Source organism: Dendropsophus ebraccatus, chromosome 8 (genome assembly GCF_027789765.1).
Source record: "Dendropsophus ebraccatus isolate aDenEbr1 chromosome 8, aDenEbr1.pat, whole genome shotgun sequence".
Classification (NCBI taxonomy): domain Eukaryota; kingdom Metazoa; phylum Chordata; class Amphibia; order Anura; family Hylidae; genus Dendropsophus; species Dendropsophus ebraccatus.
In genome coordinates, this window is record NC_091461.1 from 123,230,148 (window position 1) to 123,244,300 (window position 14,153).

General features: G+C 51.9%; 2 protein-coding genes across 2 annotated transcripts; one reads left to right on the top strand and one right to left on the bottom strand.

The window, feature by feature from the left end:
* Window positions 1-539: 539 nt before the first annotated feature.
* On the bottom strand, window positions 540-9,628 carry TMEM59 (transmembrane protein 59). The gene is made up of 8 exons (XM_069981677.1): window positions 9,429-9,628; window positions 7,205-7,307; window positions 6,315-6,409; window positions 5,377-5,529; window positions 4,586-4,667; window positions 4,409-4,499; window positions 3,306-3,414; window positions 540-1,670 (listed from the first exon to the last, which is right to left on the bottom strand). The coding sequence occupies exons 1-8, from the start codon at window positions 9,573-9,575 to the stop codon at window positions 1,515-1,517; spliced, it is 936 nt and encodes a 311-aa protein (XP_069837778.1). The 5' UTR covers window positions 9,576-9,628; the 3' UTR covers window positions 540-1,514.
* Window positions 9,629-9,751: 123 nt separating this feature from the next.
* TCEANC2 (transcription elongation factor A N-terminal and central domain containing 2) lies at window positions 9,752-14,014 on the top strand. The gene is made up of 4 exons (XM_069981679.1): window positions 9,752-9,980; window positions 11,670-11,811; window positions 12,363-12,556; window positions 13,492-14,014. The coding sequence occupies exons 1-4, from the start codon at window positions 9,882-9,884 to the stop codon at window positions 13,678-13,680; spliced, it is 624 nt and encodes a 207-aa protein (XP_069837780.1). The 5' UTR covers window positions 9,752-9,881; the 3' UTR covers window positions 13,681-14,014.
* The last annotated feature ends 139 nt before the right edge of the window (window positions 14,015-14,153 follow it).

Genomic DNA, 14,153 nt, shown 5'->3' on the forward strand with positions numbered 1-14,153 from the left:
GTCATCAGATATTCTGCACCCCGTATTTCCTAACATTTCTGCCGTATCCTCGGAGGCCTCGCTGGGATGTGAGAACAGGTCGGTGGTTTCTAGTCCTGATCCACTTATGGCGCCTTTACTCTTTTCTCTGACAGATCATTGAAGCCAAAGCCAGGAACAGGCTATAAACAGGGAACAGGTCATACAAGAAAGACTGAGATTTCTCCTCTTCTCACATCCATTCTTGGCTTTGGCTTCAGTAATCTGTCAGATAATCTGTCTGTGTAAAGGCCCCATAACAGAATGTGAGAGAACAGAACTGCAGATGCACCAAATGGCTGGGAGCAAATAATCTACAGCGCTCACAGACACCAATGACGTCTCCCCCATAAATGTATGATAGATGTGGGACCCCCCCTGACCCCATTGCTGTGGCCGAGATCATGGAAATGTGTATATGGGCCGCTCTGCATCATTTCCACAACTCCTACTTACATCTATGGGACTTACTGAACTACATAGAACGGCTTCTGGCTGCAATAACCAAACCAGGCAGGGGGTCGGGGTTCTTCCATCTATCAAGCATTTATAGTAGTTGATCTGACAAAATCCCTTTAAATGATCATCATGGCGGCCATATAAACCTCTCATCCTTCACAGCCGATCAAAGTGTCTGTGCAATTCATAGGCTATTAGTCCTTCACAACATAAAGACCTAAAGAGTTACTGGTGCAGTGACATCCCCCACAAGCCGAGAAGCTGGAGAAATCAAGGAAGAGTCCCTGTCAGGGTCAGTAAGAAGCAAGCGCTGCATGTGATGCTCAAGGATCACCGTTCTCATTTTAAAGGGGTAATCTGGGGTCACAAAGTTATATAGATTTGTCATTTATTTCTATGTAAAACTTACAGTACTTATCAGCTGCTGTATGTCCTGCAGGAAGTAGTGTATTCTCTCCAGTCTGACACAGTGCTCTCTGCTGCCACCATCTCTGGACATTTCCTGACATGGAGCACTGTATCAGACTGGAGAGAATACACCACTTCCTGCAGGACATACAGCAGCTGATAAGAAAATTACAAATGTATGTAAGTTTCTGACACCAGATTTTCTTTCTGCTGGAGTACCCCTTTAAGGTGCACAGCTCTTATATTAACTGTTGAAGTAAACAGCCAGAAGGCAATTAATTAAATGCAACAGAGAAACGCTGCAAAGCTGAAAAGCAAGTGGCGCAAAGTAGATTGGCGCCAAAATCAGATTATAACCTACCTGTATATAAGTTTAAAGTCAACATAAAATTAAAGAGAACATTAGAAAACTACCCAACACCAGCAGTGAAACAATCAGGTCCCATCCACCATGGGGTGTGGCCCGGGATCCAGTCCTAAATTATAATATAAAGTCCACATTAGAGATTCCCTCCCCCTGAAGCCACCAGAGTGTGAAACCCGGTGGGCAGATTGTTTGATTCCATCCGCAGGTAGTAGATGCCCCTTACAGTGGTGGCATGGAGAGAGAGGAGCGGCAGAGAGACGGCCTAGATGGCAGACTTGGCCAGGTCCACTTTGGTTGGTAAAGGTCCGGCCTCTTCACTCTCCTGGGAGAGACCGTGGATCACTACGAGGGAGGTTGGGGGGTATTTGTGAAGCTTCTGCTCGTTCATGTACTCCAGATCTCCATAGATGCTCAGTTTCTGAAAAACATTGTAAGGTTTATAAGATTGTATCCCATCATGCACCATTATTGCTCTTCTTCCATACCAAGGGTGTCAGACTCCGGCCCTCCAGCTGGTGTGAAACTACAATTCCCAACATGCCCGGACAGCCAAAGCTTTAGCTCTCCAGGCATGATGGGAGTTGTAGTTGTGTAACAGCTGGAGGGCCTGAGATTAAAACCAATCCCGTCCAGGGGATGTCTGTGATGTCGCAGCTCAGACATATTCAAATGAACGAGCTGCAAGACCTGAGACGTCTCGAGTCACTGATAGAGAAAGTCACATGTGCATGCTCTGTATTACTCATAGGAACAAGTGCAAATCTATGGAACTATCATAGTCACAACAAGGCAGGGATGGGGAGCTGGAGGGCCGGAGGTTCCCCATCCCTGTACTAATGTATGAGACACCCCGGGGTACATTGGGATATATCTGTAGATCCAGGTATTGTGTCACTTATCTCAGCCGTACACAGTGTAGTCAAGCAACTGCGGCTGAGCGTCTCCGGTCACATCCCAACTGTACTGATAGTAGTCAGGGAAAGAGTTCAGCTCCAATACATAATACCTGGCTAATCTCCTCATGTAAAACACAAACAAGAATCCCTTTAACGTAACGAGAAAGCAGCCAAACATCTCGGTTTTGATCAAAAGAATTGCGTGGCTTTGGTGTGGGTGGGGATCAATAAGGTGACCTGCTCTCTTGACCCCTTAAAGGAACTCTCCAGAGCAGCAGCAAATCCCCATAGAAAACCTCTCCTGCTCTGGACAGTTCCTGACATGGACAGAGGGGGCAGCAGAGAGCACTGTGTCAGACTGGAGAGAATACACCACTTCCTGCAGGACATACAGCAGCTGATAAGTACTGGAAGACTGGAGACTTTTCTATAGAAGTAATTTTCAAATCTTTATAACTTTCTGAATCCAGCTGATTTGAAAGAAAAAGATTTTTGCTGGAGTATCCCTTTGAATATCATAACCCTGCTGTGAACGTACATAATGCTGTCAGAATCTCTTTCACTTTTCTATTTGGGTAAAGGACCCTCCGGTGAGAGGATGGATTCTATATCTACCCTTAGGCCGCACTGGCTACATCCTGCCATAATCCAAGTAAAACCTTTAAAGTTAAACATACAAAGAGATTCTCCACCTATGTGTATGGGGCGATGTGGATAATAATGGAGGATGGGAAGAGATGACGTGACTGCAGACGGGCTGCTATAAACACACAGCCCGATGGCCGAGCTCCTACAGAGCAGGATGGGAGATGCTGCCCCCCTACCACACAGGTGAAGGAACCCTGCACCCTAACACACTGATATTATAATCCAGGGATGTGGAACCTTTAGCCAGAGGCTGTGCAGGCATGATGGGAGTTGTAGTTATGTAACAGCCTGAGGGGGCGGAAGCTTCCCTGTCTATAAGGATATATAAAGATGTAAACATGGGGGAGAGGATAAGCTATAGACCAGGATTACACTACGTCCTGGAAACTGCTAGAGAACGTTTGTTTCCCTCAGCCGCGGCAGTCACATTGTTTGGCTATAAGAACCGGTTGGGCAGGGCCGGCATCATTGTTTACAGCCGTGTCACCTTGTCTGTAGAGACGTCTTACCTCAGAGGGAATATACTGATCTGACGCGGTCGCTACAGTCGCACAGCAGATCCAGAGGAGAACCAGGATGGACAGAAGCAACGTCGCCGTCAGCAGCCAGTTAGAATTCCTGGAGGAGGATACAAGACGTAGCACAATGGTTACTGCCGCTCAGCCACCCGGCCTGGTCTCACAGCACAACGCCTCTATTATACAGGGCGACCGTGAGGAGACAAACGACTACAACGATCAGCCAACATTGTTCTTGTCAGCTAATCGTTGTGTTCTATTACACAGGACGATTATCGGCCAAATACAGACGATAGTCATTCCGTGTAATAGGGCCTTAAGAGTCTTCTAAAACTACTCCTGACATACTGCTGAGCTGGAAAGGCATTTACTTAAAGGGGGATTCCAATCAGACATAGCTTCTGATACGCTGCTGCCCATGATGAGAATAACAATTCCTTCCATACTAGCTATTATCTTTTCAGTTTCCTTCCTCCAGTTCTCAGCTGCTGCTTTCTGCTGGAGACACAAAAATCTGTGTGTGAGCTTTTCTCTCTGTCTCCCCCTCCTCCCTCTGAGACAGCTGATATAAACAAGTCCCTGGCAGGCTGTGTCTTTAACATTGTAACTTCTTTGTAGTGTTGGGAGGGATAATCACAGTAAGTTCATCAGCATCTTGACCTCAGAATAACCCTCCCAGCACTACAAAAAAAGCTACAATGTTGCAGATACAGCCTGCCAGGGACTTGTTTACATCAGCCGTCTCAGAAGGGAGAGGGAGACAGAGAGAAAAGCTCACACACAGATTTATTTTGTCTTCTGCAGAAAGCAGCAGCTGAGAACTGGGGGAATGAGACTAAATAGATAATACCAAGTATGGAAGGAATTGTTAGTCTGTCCATGGGCAGCAACATATTATAGGTATAGGTTTTGTTTGAGTGGAATACCCCTTTAATAAACACATATAGCAAAGTTACAAAATTGGGGGCCTTTGCCAACGCCAAGTATCAGCAGCATTGGATTTCATGCACAAGGATGATGTCTATGTAATTTTTCACCAGGATTTAGCCGGCAGCGCAGTAAGCGGAGACTCCCGCATCATCGGAGTCACTTACATAGAGAAACACTTCATAAACCCTTGTCCTCCATCTAACTCCAGAACGCCAGCTCGTCGGCTCCACAGCTCCTCGCCGTCTCTTATATCGGCTGCAGAATAGAAACAAGTCGGGCTTATCACTCTCTGACATAGTAATGCGGCTCTGATAACGGAAGGTGCTGTACGAGGGGCTTACCCGACATGGCGTCCAGCATGCTGCCTCTAGCGGACGGCTCCTCCGGCTGCAGCGGCGGCATCTGCTGGATTTCTGGCTGAGACTGAAGAAATGACAGACAAGCATTAAATAGACCGGATCTCTGATCAGCCGGCACAATGTTACATGAGGAGACAGAGATCCAGTCCAGCTGGTGCAAAACTACAACTCCCATCATGCTAAAGCTTTCTCTATGCAGGAGTAATGAGATTAGTAGTTGTGCACCAGTTGGAGAGTCGCAGGTTTAAGATTTAATTTTACTAAAAAAACTCCAGTCTTCCAGTACTTATCAGCTGCTGTATGTCCTGCAGGAAGTGGTGTATTCTCTCCAGTCTGACACAGTGCTCTCTGCTGCCACCTCTGTCCATGTCAGGAACTGTCCAGAGCAGGAGAGGTTTTCTATGGGGATTTGCTGCTGTTCTAGACAGTTCCTGACATGGACAGAGGTGGCAGCAGAGAGCACTGTGTCAGACTGGAGAGAATACACCACTTCCTGCAGGACATACAGCAGCTGATAAGTACTGGAAGACTGGAGGTTTCTTAATAAAAGAAAGTTAAATCTATATAACTTTCTAACACCAGTTGATTTGAAATAATTTTTTGGGTGATTTACCCCTTTAAAATGCAGATGAATCCACCAACAGGTCATAAGATTTACTGAATTTACTCTCCATCTGCCCAGCTTATCGGGCTGTATAACATATTAGCAGTAGACTGGGTAGTATTTGTACAGGGACTGTAATAAGAACCGTGTGCGCGGATGAGGACGGTACCTGCACTACAAGGATGCGTCCGTTATCCGCTTGTATGTAGAAAGTCCAGGACGACGTCATCAAGTTCTGCGCAGAATCCATCATGTCGCTCCAAAAAGCTCTTACCATGGTGAGAGGAAAGAGGATGTGTATCCGAGGCATCATGTCCGACAGCTGCAACAACAACCAAAGGGGCAGAGGTAAAAGATGGCGCTTACATCTCACACGTGGACAGATAAGGGGGGGGGGGGGGACACGACACTGCTGCCGCTACTGAGCGCCTGAGCCGCCCTCCGAGGACAGGGGGGCTCTTCTCGGTTCAGCCTCTTACTGACGACTAGTGTTGGGAGGAGATGCAGATCCGTTCGGGTTTGGTAACATTCTCCGGACCTGAATGCTCGGCATGACTCCCGGGGGCTAGAGAGGTTGGATGTCACCCAAGGGCTGCCAGGGAAACACGGATACAGTCTATGGCCTGTGGTTGTATCTATGTTTTTCAGGCCTACAAGATGGCGGCCCGTTCAGCATTAGTTTACTGAGCCTATTTCTGGGCTTATCGTTAGTGATGTCCGTGCAGTCCTTGCCCTAAACGGTTATACATCACCTCTCCACGTTCCCCGTCTTCTCCTGTTCTCGGCTTTAGACCCCGGCACTGTGTCCGGGAGCTCGGAGAGGTGATGTATGTCAGTTTATTCAATCGTTAGCCATCGTCAGCTAAAGTTTGTAGGTCCGGACCTAAAGACCTGATCAGCTGATGATCGATGTCACTGACTGAACGTTTTCTCTATTACAAGGAGCGATAATCTGCATGATTTAGCCCATTAGGGCAGCATCCAACTTCTGCAGCCACCACTAACCAAATGCTGCACGCTCAGGCTCAGGCTCAGAGAACGTCCACGCTCCCGTCCATGCAGCTCCCACCCTGTGTACAGGCAGAGTGGCGGTGATATCGTACTCACCTCTTCTTGTCGCTTCTCTGCGAACGGCATCTGGCTGTGACAGCCCAGGATACAGGCGTACTGCTCGCTGGACTGAGGATAAGCTTCACTGCAAGCTGCAGAAGAGAAAAAACAGAGAACTGTGAGTAAGAGCGCGGGCGAGGTGGCGGGAGACGAGGAGGCGGCAGAGATTTTATAATACAAATTGTTTATTCTTATCCGGCAGACGAGACGCAGGAGCGGACGTAATGGATTCTACACAGCGCCACACAGGCCGCTGCCGCTAAATATTTATACGGGTCACTAGAGCCGCGACCCCGGTCACTTTATGGGAAATACTTTATCTGGGCCATAGATAGACAATGAGGGCGGCGAGACATCTTCCTGTCCTAAGACACCTAGACTTTCTGGCAGAAACTGGGAACTCATCTTTATCATCATAGGAACCTGAAGGGGTTGTCCAAGCTTGGAAAAACATGGTCGCTTTCTTCCACAAACAGCGCCTCTCCTGCCCTCAGGCTGGGTATGGGGGCTCTGAACTCAGTTCTACGTGTAATGCCACCTACAACCTGAGGACAGGGGTGGCGCTGTTTCTGCAAGAAGCTGTGCTTTTTCCTAATTCTAGAGAAGGCCCTTAAATTGTCCCTACACATCAGATACGCTATGGATGAACCCACCAACCATTTAGTGTGGATGGGGTCTCCTTCTTCTCAATAGATTTTAGAAGTGCCCGACCCCTACCCCACCTCTTCCCATGCACAGCACATGAACACTCGGCTGAGCACACGTGTAGTATGTAGACAATGAATAGGGTATAGTGGGGGAGCCCCCCCCCATAGGGTATAGTGGGGGAGCCCCCCCCCATAGGGTATAGTGGGGGAGCGCTGACAACACGGAGTCATCTTCGTTACCTGATTCACATTCGGTCTTGGTCTTGTTCAGGTCTCCTTCCTCAGCAAACTGACAAATGGAAAAAAGGCGACATCCTCTGTGACAGGCGAAGAGCTCCTCCTCCTGGACACCAGACAAGAGAGAGACGGTTTACTGACCCTTAGATCAACGGAATGTTCTATGGAAGCGATCTCCAACCTGTGGAGAACTACAGCTCCCCGCCTACCCGCCCCGACCACAGCTCCCCGCCCCAAGCACAGCTCCCCGCCTGCCCACCCCGACCACGGCTCCCCGTCCCAAGCACAGCTCCCCGCCTACCCGCCCCGACCACGGCTCCCTGCCCCAAGCACAGCTCCCCGCCTACCCGCCCCGACCACGGCTCCCTGCCCCAAGCACAGCTCCCCGCCTACCCGCCCCGACCACGGCTCCCTGCCCCAAGCACAGCTCCCCGCCTACCCGCCCCGACCACGGCTCCCTGCCCCAAGCACAGCTCCCCGCCTACCCGCCCCGACCACGGCTCCACCTCCCCGACCACGGCTCCCCTGTATAATGTTGTATAATCAGGGCGTCCGCTGCGACTCCATGATCCTAACATCTCATTGTATTGTGGAGACTACAGGTTCTCTATAAAGGGGTTTCGCCTCCATTGAACGTCATCGCCTGGGGCCCCTGCCACCCTCCGACTGTTACACAACTACAACTCCCATCATGCCTGGAGAGCCACAACTATGGTCGGAGGGTCTCCACTCCTGACAGACAATGTACGGGGCCGGTCAGTCCGCAGAAACGTCCGGGTCTGTACGCTGTATCCATCCCATGATATAATAAGACTCTGTTCACACATGTCCAGCTCTGATGGTTACATTACTGTGTATAACATCCCGTCAGCCCCTCAGGGTATCTGGATCTGTTTAGGATATACACTGTCACATGTCAGGGTATATACACCCTGCGACCACAGCCCGATAACATCCAGCTTTACTGCCATCCTGAACGGCAAATCCTCCAAAGTCTTACTGCAACCTGTGGCAGAACTACAACTCCCATCATGCTCCAGCAATGAACCTGCAGCAGAGTACACCCTATACCAGGGGTCCCCAAACTACGTGCAGCCCCCTGAGGCCATACATGCGGCCCTCGGCTCTGCGCAGCAGCCTTGCTGAGAGACAGAAGTGGGAAGCCTCCTCTCCCCAGACACTGTAGCCTGGCACCATCCCCTGCCCCCACAGCATCTCCCAGCCAACAACTGCCCCAACCCCACCCCCTCCTAATGGAGACAGCATGGCTGGCATCATCCTGCTGCCCCCTTGACCAGAGACAGATGAACAGGATGATCCTCCACCTTCTCCTTATGGGCAAAGACAGTGTCATCCTCCACTGCTGCTGCTGTGTGGGTGAGTATATGTATGTGTGTCTGAGTGAGTGCCCATGTGTGGCTGAGGTAGAACTACAACTCCCAGCATGCTCCTGTGTGGCTGTGGTAAAACTACAACTCCCAGCATGCTCCTGTGTGGCTGAGGTAGAACTACAACTCCCAGCATGCTCCTGTGTGGCTGTGGTAAAACTACAACTCCCAGCATGCTCCTGTGTGGCTGAGGCAGAACTACAACTCCCAGCATGCTCCTGTGTGGCTGTGGTAGAACTACAACTCCCAGCATGCTCCTGTGTGGCTGTGGTAGAACTACAACTCCCAGCATGATCCTGTGTGGCTGTGGTAGAACTACAACTCCCAGCATGCTCCCGTGTGGCTGTGGTAGAACTACAACTCCCAGCATGCTCCTGTGTGGCTGAGGTAGAACTACAACTCCCAGCATGCTCCTGTGTGGCTGTGGTAGAACTACAACTCCCAGCATGCTCCTGTGTGGCTGTGGTAGAACTACGTCACCCCCAATGCTCCTTCCCTGGACCAGAGACAGATGATCAGTATATAGCAGCGGCATATAGTCCGGCCCTCCACCGCTCTGGGGACCATGAACTGGCCCCCTGTGTAAAAAGTTTGGGGACCCCTGCCCTATACACTCCAAGTAAACACTTTCCAGCTGCTGCAAAACACCAACTCCCATCATGCACTGAAAGCTTACAGGTGTCAGGGCATGCTGGGAGTTGTAGTTCAGCAGACTGGGACAGTTACTTAAGATTATAGGAGTCTGCCGGGCATGCTGGGAGTTGTAGTTTAGCAGTGGAGCGGCTGATAACAGAGAACAATACAGCCCTCAGTGCCCAGGACGGGGCGTGGCCACTCACCTCCGGGTAGGTGTGCAGGGGGTAGGTGCCCTCACACACATGGTGGCAGGACGAGCTGTCCCCCAGCGCCGAGTCCAGAGACCCCAGAACCCCCAGAGAGCAGCCCAGCAACAGGGCGAGAGCGCAGAAGACCCGAGCGGCCGCCATCTTACTCCTCTCAGCTACAGATCTCTGGAGTCAACATCCGGAGTAGGACGTCCCTGTCCCCGCCCACAGCTACGTTATCAGACGTCATTACTGCGCGACGTAGTGTTGTACGGAATGTTAGGAAGGCGTACGGAGCTGTGTACGGAAGAGGAGTCCTGGGGTGGACAATTACGTCATCACTACGCGACGAGATGTTGTACGGAATGGGAATCCGGGACTTGTACGTCATCGCTGCGCGACGTGGCGTTGTACGGAACAGTAGTGACCGTACGGAGCTGTGTACGGAAGAGGGGAGAGGGCTCCGGTATGGACAGGTTCGTCATCAGAAACCCTAAACCGCAGCCTCAAGAAAACGCAGAGAAACGGAGCGCTGCCAAGGGCCAGGCCACTCTGCACTCCCTGAAGGTGAGCTGAGACCAGAGCCAGGCGGGGAATGCTGGGACTTGTAGTGCCACAACACTCAGGTCACAGCCAAAGGAAGCTGGGACTTGTAGTTATACACCAGGTGACATGCTGGGACTTGTAGTTATATACCAGGTGACATGCTGGGACTTGTAGTTATACACCAGGTGACATGCTGGGACTTGTAGTTATATACCAGGTGACATGCTGGGACTTGTAGTTATATACCAGGTGACATGCTGGGACTTGTAGTTATATACCAGGTGACATGCTGGGACTTGTAGTTATATACCAGGTGACATGCTGGGACTTGTAGTTATTTACCAGGTGACATGCTGGGACTTGTAGTTATTTACCAGGTGACATGCTGGGACTTGTAGTTATATACCAGGTGACATGCTGGGACTAGTAGTTCCCCAGGTAACATAGTATATCTATATTGTGATACATTGGTGCTGCAATCCTGATATATACCATAGCTTCCCCCCTCCCATCTTCTCTCTATCCCGTGTCCTCTCCTCCGTATCCTCTTCCCCCGTTCTCTTCATCCTCTCCCCCCCCCCCCGTCCTCTTTCCTCCATCCTCCTCCCCCATCCCGTCCTCTCCCCCATCCTCTCCCCCCCATCTCTCTCCGTCCTCTCCCCCCCCCATCTCCCCCCCCATCTCCCCCATCCCGTCTTCTCCCCCATCCCGTCCTCTCCCCCCCATCCCGTCTTCTCCCCCATCCCGTCCTCTCCCCCCCCATCCCGTCGTCTCCCCCCCATCTCTCTCCGTCCTCTCCCCCCATCCTCTCCCCCATCCCGTCCTCTCTCCCCCATCCTCTCCCCCCCATCCTCTCCCCCCCCCATCCTCTGCCCCCCCCATCCTCTGCCCCCCCCCGTCCTCTCCCCCATCCCGTCCTCTCCCCCATCCCGTCCTCTCCCCCATCCCGTCCTCTCCCCCATCCCGTCCTCTCCCCCATCCCGTCCTCTCCCCCCATCCCGTCCTCTCCCCCCATCCCGTCCTCTCCCCCCATCCCGTCTTCTCCCCCCATCCCGTCTTCTCCCCCCATCCCGTCTTCTCCCCCCATCCCGTCTTCTCCCCCCATCCCGTCTTCTCCCCCCATCCCGTCTTCTCCCCCCATCCCGTCTTCTCCCCCCATCCCGGCTTCTCCCCCCATCCCGGCTTCTCCCCCCATCCCGTCTTCTCCCCCCATCCCGTCTTCTCCCCCCATCCCGTCTTCTCCCCCCATCCCGTCTTCTCCCCCCATCCCGTCTTCTCCCCCCATCCCGTCTTCTCCCCCCATCCCGTCTTCTCCCCCCATCCCGTCTTCTCCCCCCATCCCGTCTTCTCCCCCCATCCCGTCTTCTCCCCCCATCCCGTCTTCTCCCCCCATCCCGTCTTCTCCCCCCATCCCGTCTTCTCCCCCCATCCCGTCTTCTCCCCCCATCCCGTCTTCTCCCCCCATCCCGTCTTCTCCCCCCATCCCGTCCTCTCCCCCCATCTCTCTCCGTCCTCTCCCCCCCCGTCCTCTCCCCCCCCGTCCTCTCCCCCCCGTCCTCTCCCCCCCCGTCCTCTCCCCCCCCGTCCTCTCCCCCCCCGTCCTCTCCCCCCCCGTCCTCTCCCCCCCGTCCTCTCCCCCCCGTCCTCTCCCCCCCGTCCTCTCCCCCCCGTCCTCTCCCCCCATCCTCTCTGTCTTTGTTCCTCATACAGAGAGTTGTGGTTGTGGAGGATATAAAGCGATGGCGATGCATTCTGGAGTTGCCCAACCAAACCTCACAGAACCTGATCGACACTTTGTCACAACTAAAGAAGAAGATCCCATCGGAAGAAATCATACGATCCACTAAAATTGGTAAAAGGTCCCTCAGATTTGTGATTTAAAGGGGCAAAACCAGTGCCACCCCGTCCTCTGTCTGTGTGCGGTATTACAACTCACTGCCCTTCACATCTAAGTAAATGAGCTGCTATACCGCACCCAACCTAAGGAGAGGAGAGGCGCTGTTACTGGAAGATAGCAGCCACGGACAACCCCTTTAAGGGTTCATCCCATCACTTATACTATTACTTAGAATATGTGTATACTGTGACTACTCCCAATAGACCCGCTGAGCATAGTGTACTGGTGACTACACTGGACTCGTGTCTGTTGTGTGGGCACAGATCATGGGTGGATCCCACTAAATGTAGATGATAATTCTGGGCCCGCCATGGTATATGTCAGAACACGTCTCCAGCTTGTGTCCAGTCTTAGCAGTTCAGTTCTATCCAAGTGACTGGTGCTGAGCTGCAGTACCGCACACAACCTGCGGACACGGTGGGGGCGCTGTTTGTGGAAACAAGAGGTCATGTATTTTCTACCCCAGAGATTCCAGTCAGGGCTGACGATGTGCGCTGCACTTACAGGGGAGGCCGTGCAGAAGCTGCAGATACACAGCGACCAGGAAGTGTCCGAACTCGCTAAAGACGTGCACGGCCAGTGGGAGAGATTTATAGAAGAGAAGCGCTGTAAGCCGAACATCGAGGTGCGGAGCGATGCTGCAACCGAGAAACTGCGCAGCAACGCCAGGAGGATGCTGGGGGAGGCCCTGGACAAAGAGGTGAGAGGGGTCCAGGGGCCAAGCTGCCGCCCCCCAGATGCTGCAGAACAGCAGGTTAGATACCTGTGGGCCCCTTTAGATAATCTAGAAGCACCCACTCAGGACAGGTACACTTTAGGTGCTGCTATTAGCATAGATTGCTGCCTTTAAGGGTTTAATAGCGGACATTATTGTAATCACTGCTGTCTGTCACTCTGCCGGCTGTTGGCACATAAATGTATGCGGTGCTGCACACGTTAAAGGGGGATTCCACTCAGGTAAAATACATGCTGAATCCTCTGCCCTCCTGGAGACTAACAGTTCCTTCCACAATTCAGTCTCCTTCCCCCAGTTCTCAGCTGCTGCTTTCTGCTGAAGACACAAAAATCTGTGTGTGAGCTTTTCTCTCTGTCTCCCCCTCCCTTTTGAGATGGCTGGCTGTATCTGCAACATTGTAGCTTCTCTGCAATGCTGGGAGGGTTAATCACAGTGAGTTTCTCAGCAGCTTGACCTCAGAATAACCCTTCCAGCATTACAAAGAAGCTACAATGTTGCAGATACAGCCAGCCAGGGACTTGTTACATCAGCTTTCTCAGAAGGGAGGGGGGAGGAGGGGGAGACAGAGAAAAAAGCTCACACACAGATTTTTGTGTCTTCAGCAGAAAGCAGCAGCTGAGAACTAAGGGAAGGAGACTGAATAGATAATAACAAGTATGGAAGGAATTAGTAGTCTTCAGGAGGTGGGAGGATTCAGCGTGTATTTTACCTGAGCGGAATACCCTTTTAAAGTCTCCTTCACACCAGAAAAGTGTGTGTGTGTATATATATGTATATATATATATATATACACCTCCTTCCCAGAGACAGTAACGTACATGTGACTATTCTGCCTGAGCTGATGAGTGATGTGACCGGGTGATGTCTCTGCTCTCCTCCTCCTCCTCCTCCTCCCTCAGGCCGCTGACACTTTGGCTGAATGCATCGAACGGGAAGTTTTCCACCAAAGTTCCCGACTCATCAATGTTCATTATAGAAGAACGATCCGGACTCTGGTGTTCGCCCTGAAGCATAAACCGGAGATCCGGGCGCAAGTAAAACATGGACACTTACCTGTCAACCAGCTGGTGCGGAGCCATAAGAAGTGACGGCCTGCGGCTATGGGGAGATGAGATGTCCTGCGGATATCAGGAGATGAGACGGCCTATGGGGTGGTGGCCTGCAGATATAGGGAGACGCCCTGCGGCTATGGGGAGATGAGATGTCCTGCGGATATGGGGAGATGAGACGGCCTATGGGGTGGTGGCCTGCAGATATAGGGAGACGCCCTGCAGCTATGGGGAGATGAGATGTCCTGCGGATATGGGGAGATGAGATGTCCTGCGGATATGGGGAGATGAGACAGCCGGCAGATATGGAAGACGCTCTGTGGATATGGGGGGACGAGACGGCCTGCGGATATGGGGGAGCGGCTTGCAGATATGGGGGAGCGGCTTGCAGATATGGGGGAGCGGCTTGCAGATATGGGGACTTAATATGGAGGAGACGTGTGATCTCTATTACCTCTGAGAGAGCCGAGAGCAGAGCCGCACTGATGCGTCTTCTTCATAGACTGCGATAT

What these genes read in the sequence shown, in the direction of transcription:
- TMEM59 (XM_069981677.1), bottom strand. Translation starts at nt 9,575, where the DNA reads ATGGCGGCCGCTCGGGTCTTCTGCGCTCTCGCCCTGTTGCTGGGCTGC. An exon ending in CCCTGCACACCTACCCGGAG is followed by an intron (nt 7,308 to 9,428) that starts GTGAGTGGCCAC and finishes TCTGGTGTCCAG; the next exon opens with GAGGAGGAGCTCTTCGCCTG. An exon ending in CAGAGAAGCGACAAGAAGAG is followed by an intron (nt 5,530 to 6,314) that starts GTGAGTACGATA and finishes TTGTTGTTGCAG; the next exon opens with CTGTCGGACATGATGCCTCG.
- TCEANC2 (XM_069981679.1), top strand. Translation starts at nt 9,882, where the DNA reads ATGGACAGGTTCGTCATCAGAAACCCTAAACCGCAGCCTCAAGAAAAC. An exon ending in CATACGATCCACTAAAATTG is followed by an intron (nt 11,812 to 12,362) that starts GTAAAAGGTCCC and finishes CTGCACTTACAG; the next exon opens with GGGAGGCCGTGCAGAAGCTG. An exon ending in GGGAGGCCCTGGACAAAGAG is followed by an intron (nt 12,557 to 13,491) that starts GTGAGAGGGGTC and finishes CTCCTCCCTCAG; the next exon opens with GCCGCTGACACTTTGGCTGA.